This window comes from Gopherus flavomarginatus, chromosome 6 (assembly GCF_025201925.1).
Source record: "Gopherus flavomarginatus isolate rGopFla2 chromosome 6, rGopFla2.mat.asm, whole genome shotgun sequence".
NCBI lineage: Eukaryota > Metazoa > Chordata > Testudines > Testudinidae > Gopherus > Gopherus flavomarginatus.
In genome coordinates, this window is record NC_066622.1 from 94,087,450 (window position 1) to 94,113,078 (window position 25,629).

The following is a 25,629-nucleotide window of genomic DNA, read 5'->3' on the forward strand; positions in this document are numbered from 1 at the left end:
AACAGACAATTCTTCCTGCTGCCTACACCTTCTGGCAACTAATTAGTGGGGCAACAGTTGCTCAGAAGTAATAGGCAGTTGGTTATTTAACAACTTTTTCCTTATTAAGTGCCAGGAAAACATTGTAACTTGTCATATTAGCTTTAGTTTTAGCTTTGGTTAATCAACTTGTTTTACCATGTATTGTGTTCTTGGTGCATGACTAACATATTCCTGAAATCCTGTCATTTTGATATCATGGAATCCTTAAACTCTTACTATACAACTGAAAATGAATGAATCAGCATCAGCATGACACAAAGTGGCCCTGACACAGAGGTAATTCTGGGGGGCTGGATGTTTTCTATTAAAATCTATCCACAAGACCTGCCTGAAGATCTAGTAACAATACATTTATCATTGGGAGCTCAGTTTGGGTCCTGAAATAATTCCTGAGCTTCTTGAGCTGAGATTTAGGCATGCAAGTGAGTCAGCACACAGACCCTGAGAGAAACCTTCACCTCAATTTCCTCTAACATAACCCCATTTTAACCAACAGAGTGGCTCTGATGGGTCCCAGAGGGAGTAATGTCCATCTAACTTTGGTGGGAATGGTAGGTTAATGTCTTTTAGGGTGAAACTCAAAGGTTTGCAATCCATATTCATCCAAATTTCAATGTTCCCAATTTCTTGCAAACCTTATATACATATATTTTTACAGAGTTTGCAATTCTTGTTCATCCATTTAAAACTTATCGAAAGCTTAGATAAGTTTGCAAAACTGCTTAGTATGGAACTTCTTACGAGGTTTCTAGAATTTCTGCTTTTGGTACTAGCAAGAAATAACAAGGATTTTCTTGTTGTACATCGGTATTTCCAGTTCCAGACCCTTCTGGAAAGATGGGAGGGGGGGACCAAACAATTCTATGAACATTTCAGAACTTTAGAAAACATTTGATTTGAATTTGGTCTAAAAATGAAAGGTAGTTTCCGAGGCTAGAGGGGACTTTTTCCCCCGAACCAGTTTGCCAGGCTCTAGTACAAAACTACAATATATCAATGTATTTCAAAGAAGTACTTTGAAGATGATGATTATTAGCAGCCCTCAGTTGCCAGAAAAAAGTTACTGTTATCCAGCAGTTATTGATAAATGGAAGGCAGATTTGCAAGGCAGCAACTAGAAAAGGAAGTGCTGGGACATGCCTTGCCTGGCTGCAGCCCTGGAAACCTGCCTGAGGTTGTATATACATAATACCAACTTGTAATCAAGAAATCTTCAGCCTTCCACACTCATGCCTCTCTAGGTAAACTGAAATCTTTAATGATTAAAAGGCTATGAAAGAATATTAATTGTATTGCCATTTTGTACCATATCACTATGTGCTACCAGAGCCTAACAAATGAAATACAAACTGAAAATGATTTTTTTCACTTGTTGCTTTAGTTTAATAAATAATGTTAAATAAAAAATTACAAATGCAATGCCTTTGGAAAACCTTTTCAATTACAGGAAAGGCTACACATTTTGGCTCATATAAATAATAACCTTCAGTATAATGCAGCAACTACTACATTACCAAACAGCATCCATCCAGCAAATCCTGATTCCAGCTAACACCATCATCTTAGCAAAATCATTCAGTGGCTCAGAGCCCAGCAATCTCTCTCTCTCTCTCTCTTTTTAATATGCTACTTTAATAATATTAATCTGCTGTTTTAGATGTGGGAGTAGTTACATAAAATCCCCTTTGTAGTTTGTATATAAGAAACTGGACACAGCTGAAGTGAAAAATGAGAAATTCAGAACCAATTTAATAATTGGTCTTATTTTTTATGAGCAAAAATATTGATTTATACTAACAGACTGCTTAGAAACAACTAAACAAAATTACCTTGTTTGCAAATGATATAAACTACATATTAGTCTAATCTTGAACTCAATCATTTTCTATACAGTTTTTGATCTATGGTAATGAACACACATAACCAAGTTGGCTCTAAATTGCTCCAGTGTCATTTCAGAGTAACTTGGTTGAAATCCATTGAGTTACTTGCACTGTTATACTTAAACAGGATTTGGCCCAATATTTTTTAAAATAATTATTGTAGCAGAAAAAAATATTTGTGATATAATCCAAAACAACACTTAAGTCTCATTTTGTATTAAAGAAATAAGGACATGAAGAAAAATATTTAGAAAAACTGTATGTGGCCGTGTATCATGCATAAACCAAATAATTTAAAACAAAATCTCTTCAGGAAAGTCTCTCTTGCTCTGTACTTATTTTCCTGATGTTTCTTGCTGCTTTTAAACATATCGGTGATTTTGGTGATTTTTCAAATGTTAAATAGAATTCTTTTGAAGTTAAAATGTGTGTTGTGCTGAAATGAAAAATGTGTGGCTTATAGCCAATCTAATCTAACGAACTGAGCTATGTCCTGTGCATGCTGTCTAATTGTGAATGATGCTGTGGATCACTTTCATTCTTTTAGTCAGTGGCTCCCAACCAGTGAGTCATGATTCATTTTTGGGTCAAAATCTAGTTCTAGCAAGATCACAAGCAGGTGGAACTTCTAAAAATATTTTAATGCAACAAAATGTGTAAGAAAAACGTACTTTATCACCACATCTACCTTCATGTTGTATGAAGAAAATACTATCTAAAACCTTCTCACTTAGGGAATGATCATTTAACGTGTGGGGGAGGGGGATAGTATAGTATAAATACTTATACAATTGATTATACTTTGTCAACTTAAGTTTCTTTTAGAAATACAAAAAATATAAAAATAAAACAAAATTTTATTATTTTCCAAAGCAAAAAATTAAAGGCCAGTTTTTTATACCTTTATTTACATTAACAGTGGGACTATTTGTTGTATAAGGTAATATTCAACAGTTTCAAGAAGAATCATGACTGGGCCTATTATTATTACACACTAGAGTATGGGCTAGATCTCAAATCCAAAGCACTTCCAAATCTCCCATTCAATCCAGCTCCCGCACTGGCATTCCATATGTCAAACTACCACTAGTTGGCAGAGATTTAAAGCACTGCTGGTATGGATATTTATGGTTTTCTACCTGTGACTGTAATACTATGGGTCAGCACAGTACAGCACAGCACAAGGTTATTGTGATTCTGTAAGGGTGGAGTTCCAGGATCTGGGATATAAAGGAAGATGGGACAGCATTTGAAGTGTATGTCCTTAAAAAAAACTCAGCTAAATTTAGAAATTGCTTTGAGTGTATCGGAGTTGGACAATATAGCATAGCTAAGTGAAAAATTAAATGTCGTAGTGAATATCCTAGATGATACATTATAAGAAGCTCTTTTTAAAATATGTGATAGGATAGAAAATGTCTGATGGACAGTGCATAGATACAGATTGACTGTTTCAAGAAATGAAGTCTTCATTTTGTGTGTTTGTAGCCAACTACTTCTCTTGGTCAGAATATTGATACATTGAACAACAGGGGATCAGTTAACTGGTTCAACCACTGTTACTGCCATACCTCCATTTTCCTCAAGTTTGTATGGATCAGCGCTATAGGAGGAGAAATCATATATGCTGCAGGCAACACATGGACCAGGGAGCTAGAGAAAACAGCAACAGCATTATAAAAAAGAGCAGGATGAACCAAGGATTAGAAAAGGTAAGGCACTTCCCTTTGGAGGAAGGGAATGGATGCACTGATGATAAAGGAAGGTAAAGTGATAGAGAAAGATGTATGGGAGAGGATTAGGGACTCAGTCCATGTTTGACGGTGACACACTATCTATTGCTATTGGTTTTAAGAAGCTCAGCTACAGGGAGTAACCTAGAACTAAATGTTTCAAAGTACCTTTTTGAAAATAAGAACAGGGTGATGGAGAGACAAGGATCTGAAATGAAATGGCAGTTTCTCACTTAAGAGATCAGATCCCTGGGTGTACTGAGCCATAGCCACTTATGTTAGTGACAGAAACATTGAGACTTTTTACTCCTGATAGCAGAGGACCTTAAGGATCCTAAATCCTACACTGCCAATATGGCACCTGATCTGAAGGAGCCCCTGGTATTTCATTCCTGCACCCCTGAATCCACCAACTCTGTCAAATCACTGCAGTACTGGCCTGCAGTTTCATTTGCTGAAGTATGCAAATTAACTGGGGAGAGTGAGTGATGACTGGCAGAATTACCTCTGATGCCACAATGCTCCCTTGCCTGCATCACCAAATGGGCATTGTGTGGAAATGTGACTTCTCCAGCATTGTGGTTTCCTGATCACCGAAATCAATAGGATACTTTCCATTCATGTCCTAATTAGTCTGTGAACCTTTGGAATTGATTGGACACAGTCTTCAAAAATTACCACATTACAGACAGAGAAATGCCATTGAGTTGAGCATGAAGCCTGATTTTGCTCAACCAATAATCTCTCCAAACCTTCCAAACATTTAGATCTATTAGACTGTGGAATAGTCTTCTAGGAGCAGTTGTGGAGGTCCTGTCAAATAGGACATTTGGACCTAGCCTAGTCAAAGCAAAATATATATTGATTAGGGCTCTCACGCGATTAAAAAAATAATCACAATTAATCACGCTGTTAACCAATAACAGAATACAATTTATTTAAATATTTTTGGATGTTTTCTACATTTTCAAATATATTGATTTCAATTACAACACAGAATACAAAGTATATAGTGCTTACTTTATATTTATTTTTTATTACAAATATTTGCACTGTAAAAAATAAAATAGTATTTTTCAATTCACCTAACACAAGTACTGTAGTACAATCTTAATATGAAAGTTGAACTTACAAAATTCAGCAAACAAAATTGAACATAATTATGTACAAAAAAAGCATTCAAAAATAAAACAATGTAAAACTTTAGAGCCTACAAGTTCACTCAGTCCTACTTTGTGTTCAGCAAATCACTAAGACAAACAAGTTTGTTTACCTTTGCAGGAGATAATGCTACCCATTTCTTATTTACAGTGTCACCTGAAAGTGAGAAAAGGGGTTTGCATGACATTGTTGTAGCTGGTGTCACAAGATATTTAGGTGCCAGATGCACTAAAGATTCATAGAGCAGGAGCCATACAATTTTCTCCCCAGAAGTTCAGTCACAAATGTTAATTAACATATTATTTTTAACGAGCATCATCAGCATGGAAGCATGTCCTCTGGCATGGTGGACGAAGTATGAAGGGACTTACAAATCTTTAGCATATCTGGCACGTAAATACCTTGCAAAACCATCTAAAAAGTGCCATGAAAACTCCTGTTCTCACTTTCTGGTGACATTGTAAATAAGAAGCGGGCAGCATTATCTCCTGTAAATGTAAACAAACTTGTTTGTCTTAGCAACTGGCTGAACAAGAAGTAGGACTGAGTGGACTTGTAGGCTCTAAAGTTTTACATTGTTTTGTTTTTGAGCGCAGTTATGTAACAAAAATAATATCTACATTTGTAAGTTGCACTTTCACAATAAAGAGATTGCACTGCAATACTTGTATGAGGTGAATTGAAAAATACTATTTCTTTTGTTTATCATTCTTACAGTGCAAATATTTGTAATAAAATAATAGAAAATGAGCCCTGTATACACTGTTTTAATTAAAATCAATATATTTGAAAATGTGGAAAATTATCCAAAAATAGTTAATAAATTTCAATTGGTATTCTATTGTTCAACAGTGAGATTAAAACTGCAATTAATCATGCTTAATTTTTGAGTTAATTGTGTGAATTAACTGGGATTAATCAACAGTCCTAATATTGATACATTAGGAAGGACAAATCCCATATTGGCAAGGAGTTGGGCTATATGTATTAATAGGTGTTTTCATCTCTGATTTATATGATTCTGTGAAAATTTGTTCCCCATTTAATTAACTAATGAACATACTGCATAATTCACCAGTTCCTCCCTTCCTTCCTTCCACTAAAGATGAGAATCTAACCGGGAATAATGAGAAAACTGACCCTACCCCCACCTACCCCACCCTCCATGCAAGGGTCAGCCATAATTATAACTCCCTCCCAACAGTCCCTTTGGAATTACAAAGCAGATCTGTCTAGATGTGCAAGGGAGACCACACTACCCATCCTAAGGGGTGAAGCAGTAAGCACGTTAGATCCCCATCCTGCCCCATGCCTAGAAGCTGAGGCACAATGAGACTGCTTGCAAAGAAGGGTTGTGCCTAACAGATACAAGTGAGCTTGTACAATTGCTTTAAGGTGGGAGAGGAAGTGGATGCAATTTTGATGGGTGGTAGGAAGGGAACAAATATCACTGAAAGGCAGAACAGAAGCTAGTTCTAAAGAGAGGAACTTATGTGCCACATATTCACATTGCTGTAGCAAATCTCTCTTCTTTAGAATCATCAGGTGTATCCTCTAAGTAAACTCATTGCTGGTGTTAATTGGGGCAATCCCACTGAGGTCAGTGGAGCGCTGCAAATTTACACCAGCAGAGAATTTGGTCCATTAGCTCCTACTTTCCAGGGGGGCACTGTATCCTTTCGCATACATAGCAAATACCTTCTGAGTTACCTCCAGCTGCTCTCTCATGCTATTGTGTTTTCTACTGCTCTCCATTTTCTTAATACTTTCCACGTATTAAAAACTCTTTTTTATGATATATGAGTTTCTAATATAAGGCTATTTCTGAACTAAGACTGCTGTGTCTCAGTTCCTTCTGTGTTTACTGACTTCCATTATGATTCGAAAAAAACCTGTAACCATATACCTTTATTATAAGGGATATATTGCCAAGTGCCCATATGGAGGATTAGTAGGCTCTAGAGATGAATTTCAAACCTGTTCCAAAGGAGAATTTTAGAAAACTGTTAGCACTTTGTCTGCATTTCAGCCTTTTACTTTGCTTCCATTTCAGCATCTTCTCAACTACATTCAAGGAGAAAGGAACCCAACATTTTCCTAATTTTCATTTGTCAATTGTTACAGTCAGTTATACAGCACTTGGCAGTTATAGCAAGGTCAATGCTGATTCATCCATTCTCCCTCTTGGCAGTGCTATCTGATTCATGGCAACTCTTCAGTTAAAAATTTATTCCCGTCTGCCTACACCTGAGACATGTCCGTTAGCCCTACCACAGAATTTCCTCAACAGTCCAGGCTGAATACATTTGTCTATTCTGAATAGTCTCAACCCCTTCCCAGTTTATTTTCTATGAAGAATAGACTTTTGCAGTGGCACCATTAAAAATGTTGTGTTGATGTAAACTTTATTTTTCACACTATATTGAAAGCAGCATATTGTCAATCAGTCTACAAGCTTCCACATCTCCAGACTTGTTACTTTATATTTAGCAGTGGAGAGGGTTTGGGTTGCAGGAGTTTTAATTAACAAAGAAAAGAAAAATTAAAATAAAAGGAATAAAGCATAAATAATAAGTTCTCAGGAGAAAAGCAAATGTGTCTTGCTGAGGGAAACTCATATGGGACTTTTTTTTCTTTTCTTCTTTTATATAAACTTGCACCTTAGCAGATGTGTGCAAAAATAACTATCTACAATTTCACCCACTAGCAAGGGTGGCAGGGAACATATTACTGAGCCATGTGCTAACAAGATAATCCATGTGCTAACAATGGAGCTCAGACAACTTCTGCATATACTGAAGGACTACCTATGCAATAATGATACATACACACTTTGTGGTAGGTTTAACAGGTATTGCTTTTTAACAAATTAAAAATTTTAGAGTTAGACATTCATGTTTGAATGATTATTTTTAATATTTAGTGAGAGTTGCATGTTGATTTTTTTAATCAATATTTGTATGTATGGTGTGGGGACATAAACTACTACCCACACAAAGAAGGGGAGCATGATCAAATACATCTGAGAACCACTACTCTACAAACCACTCACTGCAATGATAACTCTGCCCCTTTAGGATGTTAGCCTTCCATCCCCACCTGTAGCAATCTACCCCAAAGACCAAAATATAAAGAAGAGCTATGGTGTGTATGACCCGGAAGTAGAGAATAAAGAAATTGAATTTGATGCTGATGGCAAGGGGAAGCCAGTAAAAGGATTAGAAAGGGTCTGGATGCGACTAGAGTCGGGGGTAAGGTAGATTTTTGACAGACAAACCCAGGGACGTGATGTGTGGGAGATCAGAGAGGAGAAGGCTGCAGTAGTTAAATTAATGAAGATCTGGGCAAGGATATTTACTGCGGAATGGATAATGGATAGATTGCAGAGAGGCATCCCTCAACACAAATGGCATATCACAGAACAACCTATAAAAGAAACTTCATTTTCAAGGAGACATGTAAAGAGACAAGCTTCTGTTCAGAAGTGAAAACAGTACTCAAAAACCAAAACACTAGTTTCTGTTCCTGCAACAGAAGCCAAAAGACAATAACAGGTTTTGAGAAATGTTTACAGCAGCTTAACTCCTCTGCAACTTTAGATATATCAGGCAGGAAGTGTGCATTCTAGAAGTCTGAATCTGAATGAGACAACAAAAAAACAATCACAGGTCCTGCCAATCCTAGACACATTCAGCATTGCTAATGCTTGTGTTACTTAAAATACTGGTATAAGTTATGTTAAGCTATGGACTAGATCATTAAAAAAAATGTGTTTTTTGTCTGTTTGTATTTAAAAGATAGCAGCCAGGGTAGACTATTGTTTACATGACTGGAATTCTAATTTGAATTTTCTATATTTATAATAGTTTAGAGTCAAGAGAAGTGAATATATAACTATTAATGTAATAAAGTTTTGTCAATTATTTTTCCCTGTCTCACATCTGAATTTTAATATCAAATATTTGATTAAAGGATGTAAAAGAACTAAAAAAAGTCAACAATAGAAAATGAATACCCCCAGCTGTGTTTCTGCCATACCTTCCCCAGTTTTGAATATATATAGCTCATAAAAAGAGAAAGCAATAGTAAAATAAGAAGGAAAAAGACAGTTTACTTTACCCCCCCAAAAAAGAAAATTACAACCTACAATCAAAACTAGAGTTTCCTGGGAATATATGCATCAGTTGCATTAGTATACTCAATTTACTGATTTCATTAAAAAAATTCACATTATCACAATAAGTAGATGCATCTCTCTTTTACATTAATGTCATTGAGTTATAAAGATTAATACCCACATTTTTCCTTGTGTAAATTAGCTAACCAAAATCAATAGCCTGCAATGGATTCTCTGTTATTTGAGAACTACAGCAGGGCTATGAACAATGTCATCATCATTTATAATATATGACAATCTCAGTGACTTTTTAAAAATATAATTCATTAATTGCATTCTTTACTTTGCAAATAGCATGTATCTATTTGAATTTACTTGGATTTGGATGTCCTCTTGGCTTGTTCATTAAACTAATTTTTAAAAAGCTTCTATTTCTGCTGGGGGATGAGGTTAGAAATGAATTAACACTGGGGAGTAGTAAATTCGCTTTAGGAATAAAAATAAAAATAAAAAGACAAAAAGAAAAAAGTAGCAAAATTCTCCAAGTTTATGAACATCAGGAAATGGAAAAAGTCCAAAAAAGTAACAGAAAAAAATGCTAATATTTAGTGGGTTTAGAAAAATATGGCTCATTTAGTAATCCTGTTCTTCTTTAGTGCTTTACTAATATTTATAATTGTTTTTAACAATCAGTACCAAATTAGTTTCTTTTTTTTATTTCCTGTAGGTACAAAACATTGATTCACTTCTCCTAGTTTCCTTCTCACTCTGTCATAAAGTCCAGATACCTTCTTTATTCAGCAAACACCTTTTTTTTTTAAATAAAGGTTTACATTCAGAATGAGAGCAAGTCATTAAATTTTGTTCTTTGTGTCATGTTTCATTTCAACTACCCCTGTTGTGCATTAGAGTCCTAGGTTGGATGTGGGGTGACCTCTGGTAAGCTTTTAGTATGTATGCAGGTTCTTTCATTGTTTTTATATGGCATTCCCTGTAATGCTTTTACCTTAACAATAAATGCAGTGTGCTTTGTAAAGGCTGGCTGGTAACTGTTGTACACGGTTATAGGCCATGGAGAGAGGTTAACCACAAGTGCTGGATCCCAGTCAGACTTACTAAGGAAATCACAGTGAGGTGCAGTTGGACTGCAAGTATGAACTGCCAGTATGGAGGGGAAAAGACATGAGTCTCTGCCCGCAAGAGGTGACAGCTGAGAGCCAGAAACCCTAAGAGGTGCCCCTGAGGAAAAGCAGGTAGAGGGAGGGATCAAAAGTCCAGTTAACCATGAAACTGTGAGGAATAGCATTGCGGGACTGGATGGGGAATCTGGATTATTAAGATTCTTATTAAAGGACAAGACACAAAGTCAATTATCTAATTTTAATAAAGATATGCAGGGATACAGGTTAAAATGTGACACTGATCATCCTTATTTTAGCTTGCCTGTGCCACTTTTGTTCTAAGCTTTCCTGGTCCCCTCAACCCATTACAGCAACTCCAGCCAATTTCCTCCACATGATATTTGAGCATTAGAATTCAAAGTTACACCCATGCTCTATGTTCTAAAGTTTTCTTACACACTGATTTGAACTACAGTTTTTCATCCCTGTTGAAAACAATATTGTATCGGCTCTTACGTACTTAAGGGATACACTTGAACTGGTTTGCACAGAAAAACAAAACACATGACATAATATCTTGCCCTACTTATTTAAGATGGAGTTTTATAATAACATATAAGACAATAGGAATCTCCCCAAATAAACAGCCAGACAGAGAACTTTATTCAGCAAAGCACTTATGTACATGCTTAATTTTAACCATTCACTTAAGTACCATTGAAGTCAAACTAAACATGTGCTTATGGGCCTGATTATACCTTTACAAATCTGGGTCTAAATGCTTTGCTGAAAGCGGTACCTAAAGAAGCTGCTCTAAACATTGTTTACCATAACTATATGAATTTTTGCTAAGTCACTGGAGAAATGTTTACTTACTTACGAGCCCATGCCTACATATCACTGGTAGTTAAGCTACAGTATCTGCTTTTACTTAGTGTGAAGAATTATGAAAAATGCAACTGTGCTCAGCCAGATGGCATAATACTCACTAAAAGAACAGGGCTTCTATTCTTTCCAGGCTAGTTTCCCAAAGATTTATGAAAGTCTTTTTCCTATTAATATAGCAATCTTTAATTTAAGTTCTTCTTGTCAATTTTTTTTGAACGCTATTTGAAGCATACAATCTAAATTAGATGTAAGTATCTAATCAGGCAAAAAAATGTTCAATGAATTCAAAAGGCAAATTTTTAAACCCAGCATATTTTACACCAGGAGATAAAGAGCTGAACACTTTAACAAATTAGAAAATGGACTCAGTTTTTCTTCATATTAACATGTATATTACTAGGTATAAAATTTTTGGGGCCACTTCAGCAGAAAATCCTGACGTATTCCTGAGCTCTGTAAGCCACAGAAAGGCTCAGATGTTGGTTCCAGAACAGGCTGATCATTCCAGGCAACATTTTTGACCTTCTATAGAAGGGCAAAATAATACCAGGCTGTACACGTCTGTGCCAGGGAAATGAGAAGTTACTTGGAGGAGAATCGTTCATGAAATAAGCTACCTGCTCTATTCTGCAATTATTTATGCTAGACCCAGTCCTAAAACAATTGCTGGGGTTGTGCCACCTGTCTGAGCAAGATGAGTAGGGCTGGCATGCTGTTAAGCAGGGCTACCCTTCTTTGTGCAGTACCCTACTTTGATCAAGTATAACTAGGTATTTACATTGAAGCACATTTCCTCATGTTCCAAAAGCCTCAGAGTCAGACTTACAAAGGTATTTAGGTGTCTAACCATTACAGAAAGGTGCTGAGTGGGATTTTAAAAAGTGTCTAAGTTAGGTTCCTCACTCCCATTAAAAAGCCCAACCCCTACAAAAGAACTGTACAAATCATTTTTCACATACAGTGAAACTGATACTTCTTGGTTTTTCACCAGATTTACTAATTACAAAAATAAGAAACAGTTTTGTGAAGATTTTACAAAAGTCAGAAGAAAATGTAATTTAATGAAACTTTTGCAAATTATGATGATTTTGTAAAGTCAAACAAAATTTCACACTACAATTTTGCAAAAATGTGTAATATTTCATGAATCCTATCATCAAAAATCCCACAAATTTTACCCAGTTTTTATTTGATGATAATAGGTTATTAATAATTCAGTGGGCAAATGCAGATTGTAAATTTGTTGCTCCATGTCTGTAAAGGAGTATAAACACTGTAGCAAGAGCACAGAAGAGTATGTGACCCTCACAGCTTAAAACCGCAATGTTCTCTCATATATTTCTAAGTCAATTTATTGTGGGTTCTGGTATATAAGCTTTCTTGCATTAGTAAAGCAATATTATTATTTCTTAAGCTCTATCCAGCTCTAAATCCCCTCTGCACCTGTTAGCCTAGGAAGCCTCCTGCAATGCAAAGCCAAACAGGCTATTCCACAAGGAAAGTCCTCCTTCCTTGCAGCAAAATCACAGTGTGCTAGCACATGCTATGACCTCTTGACACAGGTGCTATGGGGAAACAAGTTCTTCCCCTGTCAGACAGGAAGTGGTAATACATTTTAAAAGATCACATGCCCTGAACATATCCCTAGTTAAATTCTGAGTGAATTTAAGCCAAGAAGAAGAAGGGAGGAACATGGGTTAAATATTTCCTCTCTGACTGCAAAGCAACCGGAGGGCGGTGGGGGCACGAAAGTCTCAGTACTTTTGTACAGGAGATGTCATACACCTTTTACAGCCATCCTACAGCTATAGTGATCAGTAGGAGACATCCCTTCACCCAACACAAAGTTACTGTTTTTTAAAAGAAACAAACAACAAGCTCAATCATTTCTGCTATCCTTCCACCTTTGATGAAACCACATAGGAGTTTATATACCTGTAGATTGAGGAATACTATTGCAGATATTTATAAACTACCTGCATCTCAATTTAGGTTTCAACTTAATTTTGTGCACCAATGTGGTGCATGCACATTCTGGAATGCTATATATCAATTTGTGTAGATAAAGCCCGAGAGGGCCAGTGCCAGCTGTGGGTATGTGTAGTGAGCTACTTTAATGCGTGATGCATTCTTGGGCAGGATTTAGACACACTTTTTAAAGAAAGAAAAAAGAAAAAGAAAGACAGAAAGAACACATGCACTGGAATCCCAGGCCTTCACCCTCAGGTCTGACTTCCCTGATCCCCATGGCAACAAGAGGCTAGTTTTGGACCCCCATGTAGCTGGTTCTACACAATGCAAGGATTTTTCTACAGAGAGAATCACCAGCTGACTAAGTATGCTAGTTTTCCAATCCCTTTGTGTTGATGAAGGGGCACAATGGAGCCAGAATGTGGCCAGAGATCTGGCTTCATGCTCCTGCACAAACTTGGGACTGCTTACCATTGGCTAGCTCTAGCTGCTGCACAAGGTGATGAGCCATTTAAATGACTGTTCCTTAACTAAGGAACTACACTTACTTAGATCCAGCACCAGTGGAAATTCTAGCAGACCCCATTTTCTTTTTCCTGTGGTGTCTGTTCACTTCTACTGGAGGACAAGTAGCCCCAGGAATGAAGAGGTTCATAGTCTAGTTTTGTGGTCTGAAGTGGTTTTAAATGAACTAACTATAAATAATATTCTTCTATAAGGGGAAAATCCAGCCTGCATAACTTCCTAGTACTGGTGCTGTTTTAGTTCTGCTGCATAAGTATGTGTGAGCTGTTCAGGAGTATGGACATGGAGCTCAGCTCTCCAGGAGCCTGTGTAGGAGTACACAAGTGGTGGGTGAAGGCAGGGTACAGGAGGGCAAGGAAACGTGAGAACAGAGCAAGTTAAACCACTGCTAAATGGATCCGCTGGTCTCTCCAACTCTACCCTTTTTCAGGGTCACGTTACAGGGTATTCAACCTTTGGGTTACAATAACCTCTATGAAGAACCTTGGCAGCTGCATCACAGGGTTGAGGGTTTGGGGAGAAGGAACTTGTCTTTGCACATCCCCAGCTATTTGGACTCTATGTTGGACTAATGATCTGATCCTAAAAGCTGGAAACTGTACTATTCCTCAGCATCTTTTTATATTCCTAATATATTATCACAGTAAATTGCAATGGTCATTAAGCATCTTACACAATTTAGGATATTGTATTTTTAGGCCCCAGTTCACAAAGATAGATTTAGGAGGTTAGGTGCTTTGCTCCCATTAAATTTTCCATTTAAGTCAGTGAGAAGAATTTTTATGCACTTTATTACAGAAACATAAAATGCACATATCAGCATGAAGATTTGCTTGCAGATATCAAAGTCTAGAATGTATTTCATTTTTTGCTGCAGAACATATTCAATTATTTAGAAATATTTAAAGTGTCATGGGTTTTCATTTCTCACAGTTATTTTCCAAGAACTTGTGGGAATTCTGAAAATACAGTTTCACTGAACTGTTTTTTTCTTAGATTGCATAAACTCTGATATACTGTATCCTGGTGAATTCATATTTCACATTGCCTATAGATAGGACATAAGATAACAGGCATTACTACTACAGAAGGATCCAGCCTTTTCAGTGAAGTAAATGCATTTGCTGTGCATGAAGCTTGAAAGTGAATATGCTGTACAGTACAGTCACACCTGGCTGTGCTGTGCTGTGCTCGGGTTTCCCTTAAATTGATGTATCTGAAAGATTTCATTATCAGCTAGATATATAATACGTGCTGTATGATGAGGGATTATATAACATATAAATACACACACACACTTAATAAAATGTTTTTATGAACAGATAAGGATTAACTAACTAGCTACTTCTTTGTGGAACAACCAACTTGGAATAATCAGCTGCAGAATGGACTTTATGCTATGTAAAATACAGTAACTGTACACACATTATATGTGCAGAAAGTGATGTGATCACATCACCCAAGAAAAGCAAGGCTGGGATTAAATATACCATTTAAGAAAATGGTGAAAAAACAATAGCAGAAAGAATCAGAGCTCAGGGAAGGAATTAAGCTCAACAGCCCTAATTCAGCAGGGCATTTAAGCATATGCTTAAATCCATCCCTATTCCAGGAAACACTTAAGCACATACTTAAAGTTAAGCCTGTGCTGAAATTCCATTACTTTCATAGAACTTAAACATCTTCTTAAATTTAGGGATGTGTTTAATTACTATCATGAATGGTGATGGGTTGTTGATTCTAGGCACATGTAAGAGTTAATCTTATAGGTAGTCTCAAGTACAGTTGTTGTAGGAACCCAATATATCAATTTTTCCCTAGCTGCTGTGAATTTACCAGTATATCATTTTTCTTTCCTTGGGGCCAGTCCATAACTTTCATTTTGTATAGAATAATACACACAAATGTAGTTTTTAAAAAAAGTGAAATGTTAGATAATGTTATTTTTACTGCCTGAAATACACTGTGGAAGATCAACTAATGCATCCCAAATTTAAAAAAAAACTTCTGAACTCTAGTACAATATCTTTTCTGATAGGATAGATACAACATAATTTTTAATAAAAACATTATTCAAACAGAATACTGTCAAGGCATATGAAACTTTATGTTACAGACAACAACTTTAAGACAATTCATATTTTATCCTTTTTCTAAATTAAACTCTGTAATGCCACTTGATGTACCAACAGAGCACTATGTTGATTAAAAAAATAGTTAATAATTAAAATCATGTATTTGTAAAGTAGACATGTCATAGGATTTTTGAAATAGGGCTATATTCATGATTTTCTTCCATGGCAGAATATAAATACAATATGAACAGATACTGCTCTGGTGGTGGTTTCATGGTAAAGATTACGAAAGCTGGAGATAGAGCACCATTCCTGAACTTCCCTAGTACAAACTTACTATTGCTTGGTGGGGAAATGCCCCTGGTGATGTCCTTCAAAAATACCCTAGCCCTGAAGAGAAGCAACACAGGTAAAAATACCTTCAATAAAATTATTTTGCCAGGAGAGTGGGGAACTTTCTGTCTCCAAGCACAAAATTAGGTCGACTCCATTAATGTCCAAGAAGAGTGCTGTTTACTCAAGAGGATTCTACTTCCAACTGGTTCCAGTTTCCATAAGCAATGTGTTGTTCCCAAAGGGATTAGGAACCTTTGTAAGGCAGTGATTGTCCAAGTTAACTCCCTTTATAACAGAATGGATCTACCCATTCAATAAATAACAATGGTTTCAAACTACTGTTAATTCCATTGACATCAGTGAAACTCCTCCTGCTTTATACTGCTGCACAATCCAAATTGGTCCCAATGAATGGCATGGGGAACAATGGCTGTACTCACCAAGATAGTTTTAGGGTTGGCACAATGTACACTAACAGTAAGAAAATAGTTAAATTTTGCTCAGACATATTGGGTCAAATTATGCCTTTATGTGCTAGCAACTCTGTTGACTTAAATAGAGCTGCATAGGTGTCAGAGATGGAAGAATACGGCCCATAATATGTCAGAAATGAGATAACTAGTTTGTATCCTTTGTTTAGATGTTGAATACTCATTAATGCAATACATACAGTTTATTAATATTGAATATATCTTTAGTGAATATTATTTTAAAGTACATTTTTCATGACCAGATATTTATATATCTTGGCAATAGAAAATGGAAATGTGGAACTAGTACAGTACCTCTGGTCATTTAGGAAGCATTTGCAATGTATCTTAGCATGAATGTGAAGCTTTAAAAAGAGTGAAAAAGCTATACAAACAGGAAAAACTCTGGGGAAGCATATTATTTTAACTGTTTTCTTTGTATTTGTTTCTTTGACCAAATAGGTCGCAGCCTAATTTATACATTTTGATAAGGGAACTCAAATTTGCGGGCCCAATTCATTTTATTTCACACTTTGTGTAGTCATTTACATCAGTACAAATAAAGTCAAAACAATTCCACTCCGATCAGCCAGCTTTGCACTGACCTTGTTCTGGTATGCATGATTACACAAGGTGACCGGCAATGGTGAATCAGACCCACAAGTATCACAAAGCAAAAATCAAACCTGGCTAAACACCCATGGGAGAATTCTCTTTGCAAATCTAATCTCCCCCTGCTTTCCTGTTGGATTCTAGGGAAGTGAGAATTTTTTCCTTGTTTTTAGATCCAAAGGGATTGGATCTGGACTCACCAGGGATTGGTGGAGGAAAAGGGGGGGTGGAGGGATGATGAGTAATTCTTCCTTGTTTTAAGATTCAAGGGGTTTGGATCGGTGTTCACCAGGGAATTGGTGGAGAAGTCTCTCAAGGCTACCCAGGGAGGGAAAGGGGGGAAGAAAGAGTTTCCCAAATGTTTTTGGGGGAAAGAGAGAGTTTCCCAAATGTCTCAAACTATTTGGGTGGTGGCAGCCAGATCAGATCTAAACTGGTCATTCAGTTTAGGGGCTCACATGCAGGTCCCCACATCTGTACTCTGAAGTCCAGAATGGGGTGAAACCTATGACAATGAAGAACAGAGTAGTTAAAATAAAAAAATCTGATTCTGAAAATTAACATACCTGATACAGCAAGAAAATCGTCAATGCTTGTAATGTCATCCACAGCTTCAGTAAGAACATGTATGTGATTCTCCCATGTGCTCTTATATATTTCCATGCTGTTTTTTACCACCTGGCTTTTTGGTCTGGCAGCAAGAGCTAAAGCTGCATTAATAACCTGCAGAAAATAAAATTATATTCTTGATTTCATCTGAAATAACTAAAATGCATAACCGATAATAAGGCGGTATTTCTGTTTTCTGAGCATTAAAGATATTCATCCTTTCCTTACATTCAAAGGAGGAATACTTGTCAAATATTGTACATGTTAACGTTCCTATTAACTGAATTAGAGTTCAGTTGTAATTTTAATTGAATAGGACTACAAAATATTATTTAATTGGAGAATTCATAACATAAGCAATTCTGTTTAGTAATATGCAATCTATTTTTGTCAGTATAAGATAGTTTCAAAATATTTTGATGTACAATCCCACTTTATTAGGTACAAATAAGCTTTTACTACATCATACAGAATCAGAAAGATGTATAATGTCACTACAGTTTGGGGTTTATAAACCCTTAAGAGTAGCACCTATCATATTGTAAATTACTTCACTGAAGTTTTCAAGGCTTAGACATGGTATAGGGAGGTGTATACCAGCACAAGATAGATTATCCCTGCTATGTATTCATCAAATGAAGAAAAAAAAATCAGAGCACCAAACAAAAGACACTTGAAGAATTGAACAACAAAATAAAGAATAATATTCTACATCTCAGTGTAATATGCTGGCAATTAGATTATGAGAAAAACATACACATTGGAAAGAATTCACAACTCTGCTCCATTGTCATCAAGTGGTTATAGCTGAGCAGTTCCTGGTTCTAAATTCAGCTGAAATGCCTTCTCATTGCATGATCTTAAGGAAGTCTCTTGACCTTATGCTGGAGTGTACCCAGGGGAGTAATAAAAAAAACTTGCACTAAAGCTGATAGACTCCTTCCCTGTTTTAAGTGTTTTAAACTATTTCTTCCCTAGACACAAAGAGCATATAAAATCGAAATTAAAAATACATACTAAATGTATAATATTATCAACTTTTGCAGGAGAAGGGGAAAAAACACAGAATCCTGAACTTAGTTCCTGGCGGACAAAAAGTTTCTCATTTCACATGTACGTGAATTTCAGATGAAGGAGTGTAGAAGAGTGTCCCACTAGTCAGCATGTCCTGAGATGGCTGGGTGAGGCATAGTAGGCTTTCCTCATCTAGCAGCCCTGCAATGGTTTGCTTCTTGTTGTGTCTCAGCCCTCCAACCATGTCAATTAAAGGCTATGTCTGTTGTGAGCTAGGCATGTGGTTCCTAGCTTGCACAGAAACAGCTGTGTTAGCTTTCATCTGATCTGAAAATCATAATGTAGCCATGGTCACACAGGCAACGGTGGCAGGGACTAGCTTCCCCAAATACCTATGGGGTCCAGGCATGTTTGTATTCATGGCAGCTAGCCTGTGCCACCACTCACCATTGTCTGTGCTACCACAGCTGCACTATTATTTTTAGCATGCTAGCCATACCTCCCAACATGTCAAATAGCTAAAGCAGAACATTCCCCACAGGGCTCCCCACTGCCCCCTCCCAACCAGCTCCCCCACATGGATGCTCACCACAGGTCTCCCTCCTCCATGGCTCTCCTCAGTTCTTCTTCCACCTGACTCCTATCAGGCCCTTCCACGAGAACACAAACTCCCAACCTCTTCTGTCCTAGGTCTCCCCCTTCCCAGATCAGCTTTGTCTCTTTTATACAGTATCCTGATCCATTCACTGCTGTATCCAATAACTTCAATTAAGTTACTCAGTCAGGACCAGCTGGAAGATAGCTGCTTCATCACAGGCAAAGCAGAGCCTGATTTTCCTTGATGAGCCAGGCAGCATATGACAAGGAATACATTGGTAAGGAATAAAATAGCAAAATCTACTATCATAGATAAACTATGAACAAGTTTATTACTAATATATATGACCTATTGTACTAACCTACAGTATGCCAGTGCTACATTGTACATTAGAGAGGCAATCTTAAATAATACCCAATACATGAATAAATATGTTAAAAGACCTGTTTCATTGTACATAAAGGAAAAGCAATCAAGAGGTCTCCATGCTATTCAAATTACTACTGAACCATTCTGTAGATTTCCAATAAAAATCTCCCAACCTTGACTTTTCACTAGTGTAAATCAAATTCTACCAAAAATTGCTGAATATAAAAAAGGGACTGTTATTAATGCGAATTCACCTTCACTTCTTGGTTTTTGGCTTACTAATTCCACAATTATATTATCTGTTTACATTATATTTCAAGCTTGTTGACACAGGGACTTTTGCCTTTCTATATATCAGTGTAACACCATCAACAGCTAACAAGCAATAAGTATTTATTAAACTTTTCAAATTAAGAGAAACATAGATCTGAATGTTTTTATTTAAAAGCATCTTGTCCTGTGTTTTCAACAAAAAAAATCTGCCAATAATGAATTGCTTGATTAACAATTAAGATGACATGGACTCTTCATAGAAAAAAAATACTTTACTGAAGCTAAAGCTCATGATTTTATTATTAAGCAGCCCTTGAAATAATTACAAAAAATGTAGTTTCCTTGCATGCAGTGCTGTACAGGTACAGATTAGTCATTCAGAGTGTAAAAAAACCCTCTTGATTTCATGAAACTTCCTTTAAACAAAAACATTGACTTTAGAAATTATAGGTTTTTGTCACAGGCATCTCTGATGCCAAACAAGGACTGCCCAAGCCGTATGTATTATATTCTAAATATTAGGTGTGTGTCACATTCTCAAAAATCTGGGTTCATGACCACCTTGCCCTTCTCATATGCCTAAATGGGAGGGGAGGCACCTTGCAAGATCTCAGCACATTTAGGAGGAAGAGCTTCTCAGTATTGAAAATGTGAAGTACCACTTTTTTAGGACTAGCTAACTCCTAGACAGTGCTGGAGGCGAAAGTGAGTTAGCTAGCTATAAAATTATCCACATTTAATATTTAGAATACACCTCTACCCCGATATAACGTGACCCAATATAACACGAATTCGGATATAATGTGGTAAAGCAGCGCTCCGGGGGGGCAGGGCTGAGCACTCTGGTGGATCAAAGCAAGTTTGATATAATGCGGTTTCACCTATAACGCGGTAAGATTTTTTGGCTCCCAAGGACAGTGTTATATGAGAGTAGAGGTGTATAATAATGTCACAGAAATAACATTGGTAACTTAGATTAAAGGTTGCTTTAATGTACCCTTTCATGTGTGATTGCAAACACTAAAGAAGTAGTAAATCATCAGTCACATTCACAGCCAACATAATGCCAATCGCCACACATAATGACAAAAATAAAAAAGGAATCCTACAAAAAGTGGAAACAGACAAATTACTAAGGATAAGTACAAAATAATAGCACAAGCAGTTAGGGACAAAATCAGAAGGGCTAAGGCACAAAATGAGTTGCATCTAATTATAGATAAAAAAGCAATAAAGAAGAGGTTCTGTAAATGCATTAAGAACAAGAGAAAGGCTCACTACTTAGTGGGGAAGCAGAGCTATTTATGAACCAACAACAAAGCTAAAATGTTTAATGCTTACTTTGCCTCAGTCTTCATTTAAAAAGTCAGTTGTGACTAGATGCTTACATAATTTATATTAACAAGGTGGAAGGAATACAAGACATAATGGGGAAAGAACAGGTTAAAGAATATTTAGATAATTTATATGTATTCAAGGAGCAAGAGCCTGACAAAATTCAACCTAGAGTAATTAAAAGAATTAGTGGAAGATATCTCAGAATCATTAGTGATTATCTTCAAGAAATCATGGTGGAGAGGGAAGGTCTGAGAAGATTGAGGAAGGACAAACATAGTACCTATCTTTAAAAAGAGGAACAAAGGGGACCCGGGGAATTATAGACCAGTCAGCCTCCCTCTGATACCTGGAAAAATACTGGAACAAATTATTAATCAATCTGTAAGCACCTAAAGTATAACAGGGTGATACACAATAACCACCATAGGTTTTTCAAGAAAAATCATGCCAAACGAACCTAATTTTCTTCTTTGACAGGGTTACTGAACTGAATGGGGGAAGCAGTAGACATGATATATCTTGCTCTTAATAAGTCTTTTGGTATAGTCCCACATGCCATTCTCATAAGCAAGCTAGGGAAATATGATCTAATTTAAATTACTATAATGTGGACACAAAACTGGTTGAAAGACCATACTCAAGGAGTAGTAACCAATGGTTCAATGTCAAACTAGGACATGTCTAGAAAGGTCCCATGGGGTCTATCCTGTGTCCAGTACTATTCAAAATATTTTGATTAATGGCCTGCATTATGCAGTGGAAAGTTTGCTTATAAAATCTGCCAATTACACCAAACTGCAGATGACACCAAGATGAGCTTGCTAGCACTTTGGAGAAAAAGATTACAATTCAAAACAATCTTGACAGATTGGAGAACTAGTCTGAACGAAATCAACGAAATGAAATTCAATAAAGAGAAGTGCAAAATATATTTAGGAACAAAAAAATCAAATACACAAATAAAAAATGGGAAATAATTGGATAATTGGGGGTTACAGTGGATCACAAACTGAATATGTGTCAACAATGTGATGCAGTTGCCAAAAGTAAAAATGGTGAATAAAAATCTGGAGTGTATTAAAAATAACGTGTCCAGTTCTGGGCACCACACTTTAAGAAAGATATGGACAAATTGGAGAGAGTCTGGAAGAGAGCAAAAAAATGATAAAGGTTTAGAAAACCTGACCTATGATGAAAAGGTTAAAAAACTGGGCATGGTTAGTCTTGAGAAAGGAATGCTGAGGGGAGATCTGATAACATCTTTAAATATGTTAAGGGCTGCTATAAAGAGAACTTTGATCAATTGTTCTCCATGTACACTAAAGGCAGGACAAGAATTAATCAATTTAATCAGTCGCAAGAGAGATTTAGGTTAAATATTAGGGTTTTTTTTGTTTCGTTTTGTTTTAACTATAAGGAAAATGAAGTACTTGAATAGGCTTCCAAAAGAGGTTATAGAAGCCCCATCATTCAAAGTTTTTAGGAACAAACACTTGTCAGGGATGGTCTTGCACTTGGCCCTGCCTCAGCCTGGGGATGATGGATTATAACACTTCTCAAGATGCCTTCCAACCCAACATTTCTATGAGTCCATAAGCCCCCTACTATCACAACACTCAAGCACATACTGTCATCTCTGCATACAGTTTTAATTTGCAATATCAGATTTTAGTTAATGTAGGGATTCATTCTTTATTAGTATTTTGATATTCCATTGCTACTAAGTCTTCTTAAATGAGTCCACGGGTGCTCAGGCCACAAAACATTTAAATCTCCATTATGATGTACTGGCTCTAGTGAAGGCACTGCAGCACAGGCGTTTTTTTCCTGAACAATTAAGGTGGAACATTTATAGTTATTAGGATTCATTTTTATAACGATAAGTGCTCAGCATTTCCATCAGTTATAGTATTACCTTTGGCACTAAACATGCTCTTTAAGTAAATACTTCATGGTAGGTATGACAGACAAAGAATAGCACATTATCATAACACCAGCCTTAACCACCACCTTTTTCCGCAGGAAATTAAATATGTTCCCTTGCTTCTATCTTTCATAGAATCATAGACTTTAAGGTCCGAAGGAATCATTATGATCATCTAGTCTGACCTCCTGCACAAATCAGGCCACAGAATCTCACCCACCCACACCCGTAACAAACTCATAACTTATGTCTGAGCTACTGAAGTCCTCAAATCATGGTTTAAAGACTTCAAAGTACAGAGATTCCTCCAGCAAGTGACCCGTGCCCCATGCTGAAGGTGAAAACCCCCCAGGGCCTCTGTCAATCTGCCCTGGAGGAAAATTCCTTCCTGACCCCAAATATAGCGATCAGCTAAACCCTGAGCATGTGGGCAAGTCTCACCAGCCAGACACCCAGGAAAGAATTCTCTGTAGTAACTCAAATCCCACCCCATCTAACATCCCATCACAGACCATTGGGCATATTTACCGCTAATAATCAAAGATCAATTAATTGCCAAAATTAGGCTCGTACCATCCCCTCCATAAACTTATCAAGCTCAGTCTTGAAACCAGATATGTCTTTTGCCTCCACTGCTCCCCTTGGAAGGCTGTTCCAGAGCTTCACTCCTCTGATGGTTAGAAACCTTCATCTAATTTCAGGTCTAAACTTCCTGATGGCCAGTTTATATCCATTTGTTCCTGTGTCCACATTGGTACTGAGTTGAAATAATTCCTCTCTGCCCCTGGTATGTATCCCTCTGATATATTTATAGAGAGCGCTCATATATCCCCTCAGCCTTCTTTTGGTTAGGCTAAATAAGTCAAGCTCTTTGAGTCTCCTTCCATAAGACAGGTTTTGCATTCCTTGGATCATCCTAGTAGCCCTTCTCTGTACCTGTTCCAGTTTGAATTCATCCTTCTTATACATGAGAGACCAGAACTGCACACAGTATTCCAGATGAAGTCTCATCAGTGCCTTGTATAACGGTACTAACACCTCCTTATCTCTACTGGAAATACTTCGCCTAATGCATCCCAAGACCGCATTAGTTTTTTTAAAGGCCATATCACATTGGCGGCTCATAGTCATCCTGTGATCAACCAATACTCTGAGGTCTTCTCCTCCTCTGTTACTTCCAACTGAGGCATCCCTAGATTATAGCAAAAATTCTTGTTATTAATCCCTAAATGCGTGACCTTGCACTTTTCACTATTAAATTTCATCCTATTACTATTATTCCAGTTTACAAGGTCATCCAGAGCTTCCTGTATGATACCCCAGTTCTTCTCTGTATTGGCAATACCTCCCAGATTTGTGTTATCAGCAAACTTTATTAGCATACTCCTACTTTTTGTGCCAAGATCAGTAATAAAAGGATTAAATAAGACTGGCCCCAAAACCAATCCCTGAGGAACTCCACTAGTAATCTCCCTCCAGCCTGACAGTTCACCTTTCAGTATAACTCATTGTAGTCTCCCCTTTAATCAGCTCCTTATACACCTTTCAATTTTCATATTGATCCCCATCTTTTCCAATTTAACTAATAATTCCCCATGTGGAACCGTATAAAATGCCTTACTGAAATCAAGGTAAATTAGATCCACTGCATTTCTTTGTCTAAAAAATCTGTTACCTTCTCAAAGAAGGAAATCAGGTTGGTTTGGCACGATCTACCTTTTGTCAAACTATGTTGTATTTTGTCCCAATTACTATTGATCTCAATGTCCTTAACTATTTTCTCCTTCAAAATTTTTCCAAGACCTTGCATATTACAGATATCAAACTAAAAGGCCTGCAGTTACCCGGATCACTTTTTTTCCCTTTCTTAAAAATAGGGACCATGTTAGCAATTCTCCAGTCAGACAGTACAACCCCTGCGTTTACAGATTCATTAAAAATTCTTGCTAATGGGCTTGCAATTTCCTGTGCCAGTTCCTTTAATATTCTCTGATGAAGATTATCTGGGCCCCCCGATTTAGTCCCATTAAATGTTCGAGTTTGGCTTCTATCTCAGATATGGTAATATTTACCTCCATATCCTCATTCCCATTTGTCATCCTGCCATTATCCCTAAGCTCCTCATTAGCTTCATTGACGACCAAAATATTTCTTTAGATATTGGATCATGCTTAGATTATCCTTAACATCCAATCTATCCTCAGTGTTTAGTGGTCTCACTTCTTCTTTCTTTGTTTTCTTCTTATTTACATGGCTATAGAACCTTTTACTACTGGTTTTAATTCCCTTCGCAAGGTCCAACTCTACATGGCTTTTGGCCTTTCTCACTTTATCCCTACATGTTCTGACCTCAATAATGTAGCTTTCCTTGCTGATCCCTCCCATCTTCCACTCCTTGTAGGCTTTCTGCTTTTTCTTAATCACCTCTCTGAGATGCTTGCTCTAACAGCTTGGTCTACAGATCCTGCCTATGATTTTTTCCCCCTTTCTTGTGATGCAGGTTTCTGATAAAAGCAGCAAAGAATCCTGTGGCACCTTATAGACTAACAGACATTTTGGAGCATGAGCTT

At 36.9% G+C, this 25,629-nt stretch overlaps 1 protein-coding gene across 7 annotated transcripts in view; it reads right to left on the reverse strand.

The window, feature by feature from the left end:
• CTNNA3 (catenin alpha 3) overlaps positions 1-25,629 on the reverse strand; it is a 941,808-nt gene that overhangs the window by 233,955 nt on the left and 682,224 nt on the right. For all 7 annotated transcript variants that reach the window (XR_007775063.1, XR_007775060.1, XR_007775061.1 and 4 more), the window contains one exon: positions 17,501-17,657. Coding sequence is in view for 2 of the 7 variants with exons in the window: in XM_050958306.1 (XP_050814263.1) it covers positions 17,501-17,657 (157 nt within the window). In the remaining 5 variants the exon portion in view is untranslated. The remainder of the gene's footprint in view (positions 1-17,500; positions 17,658-25,629) is intronic.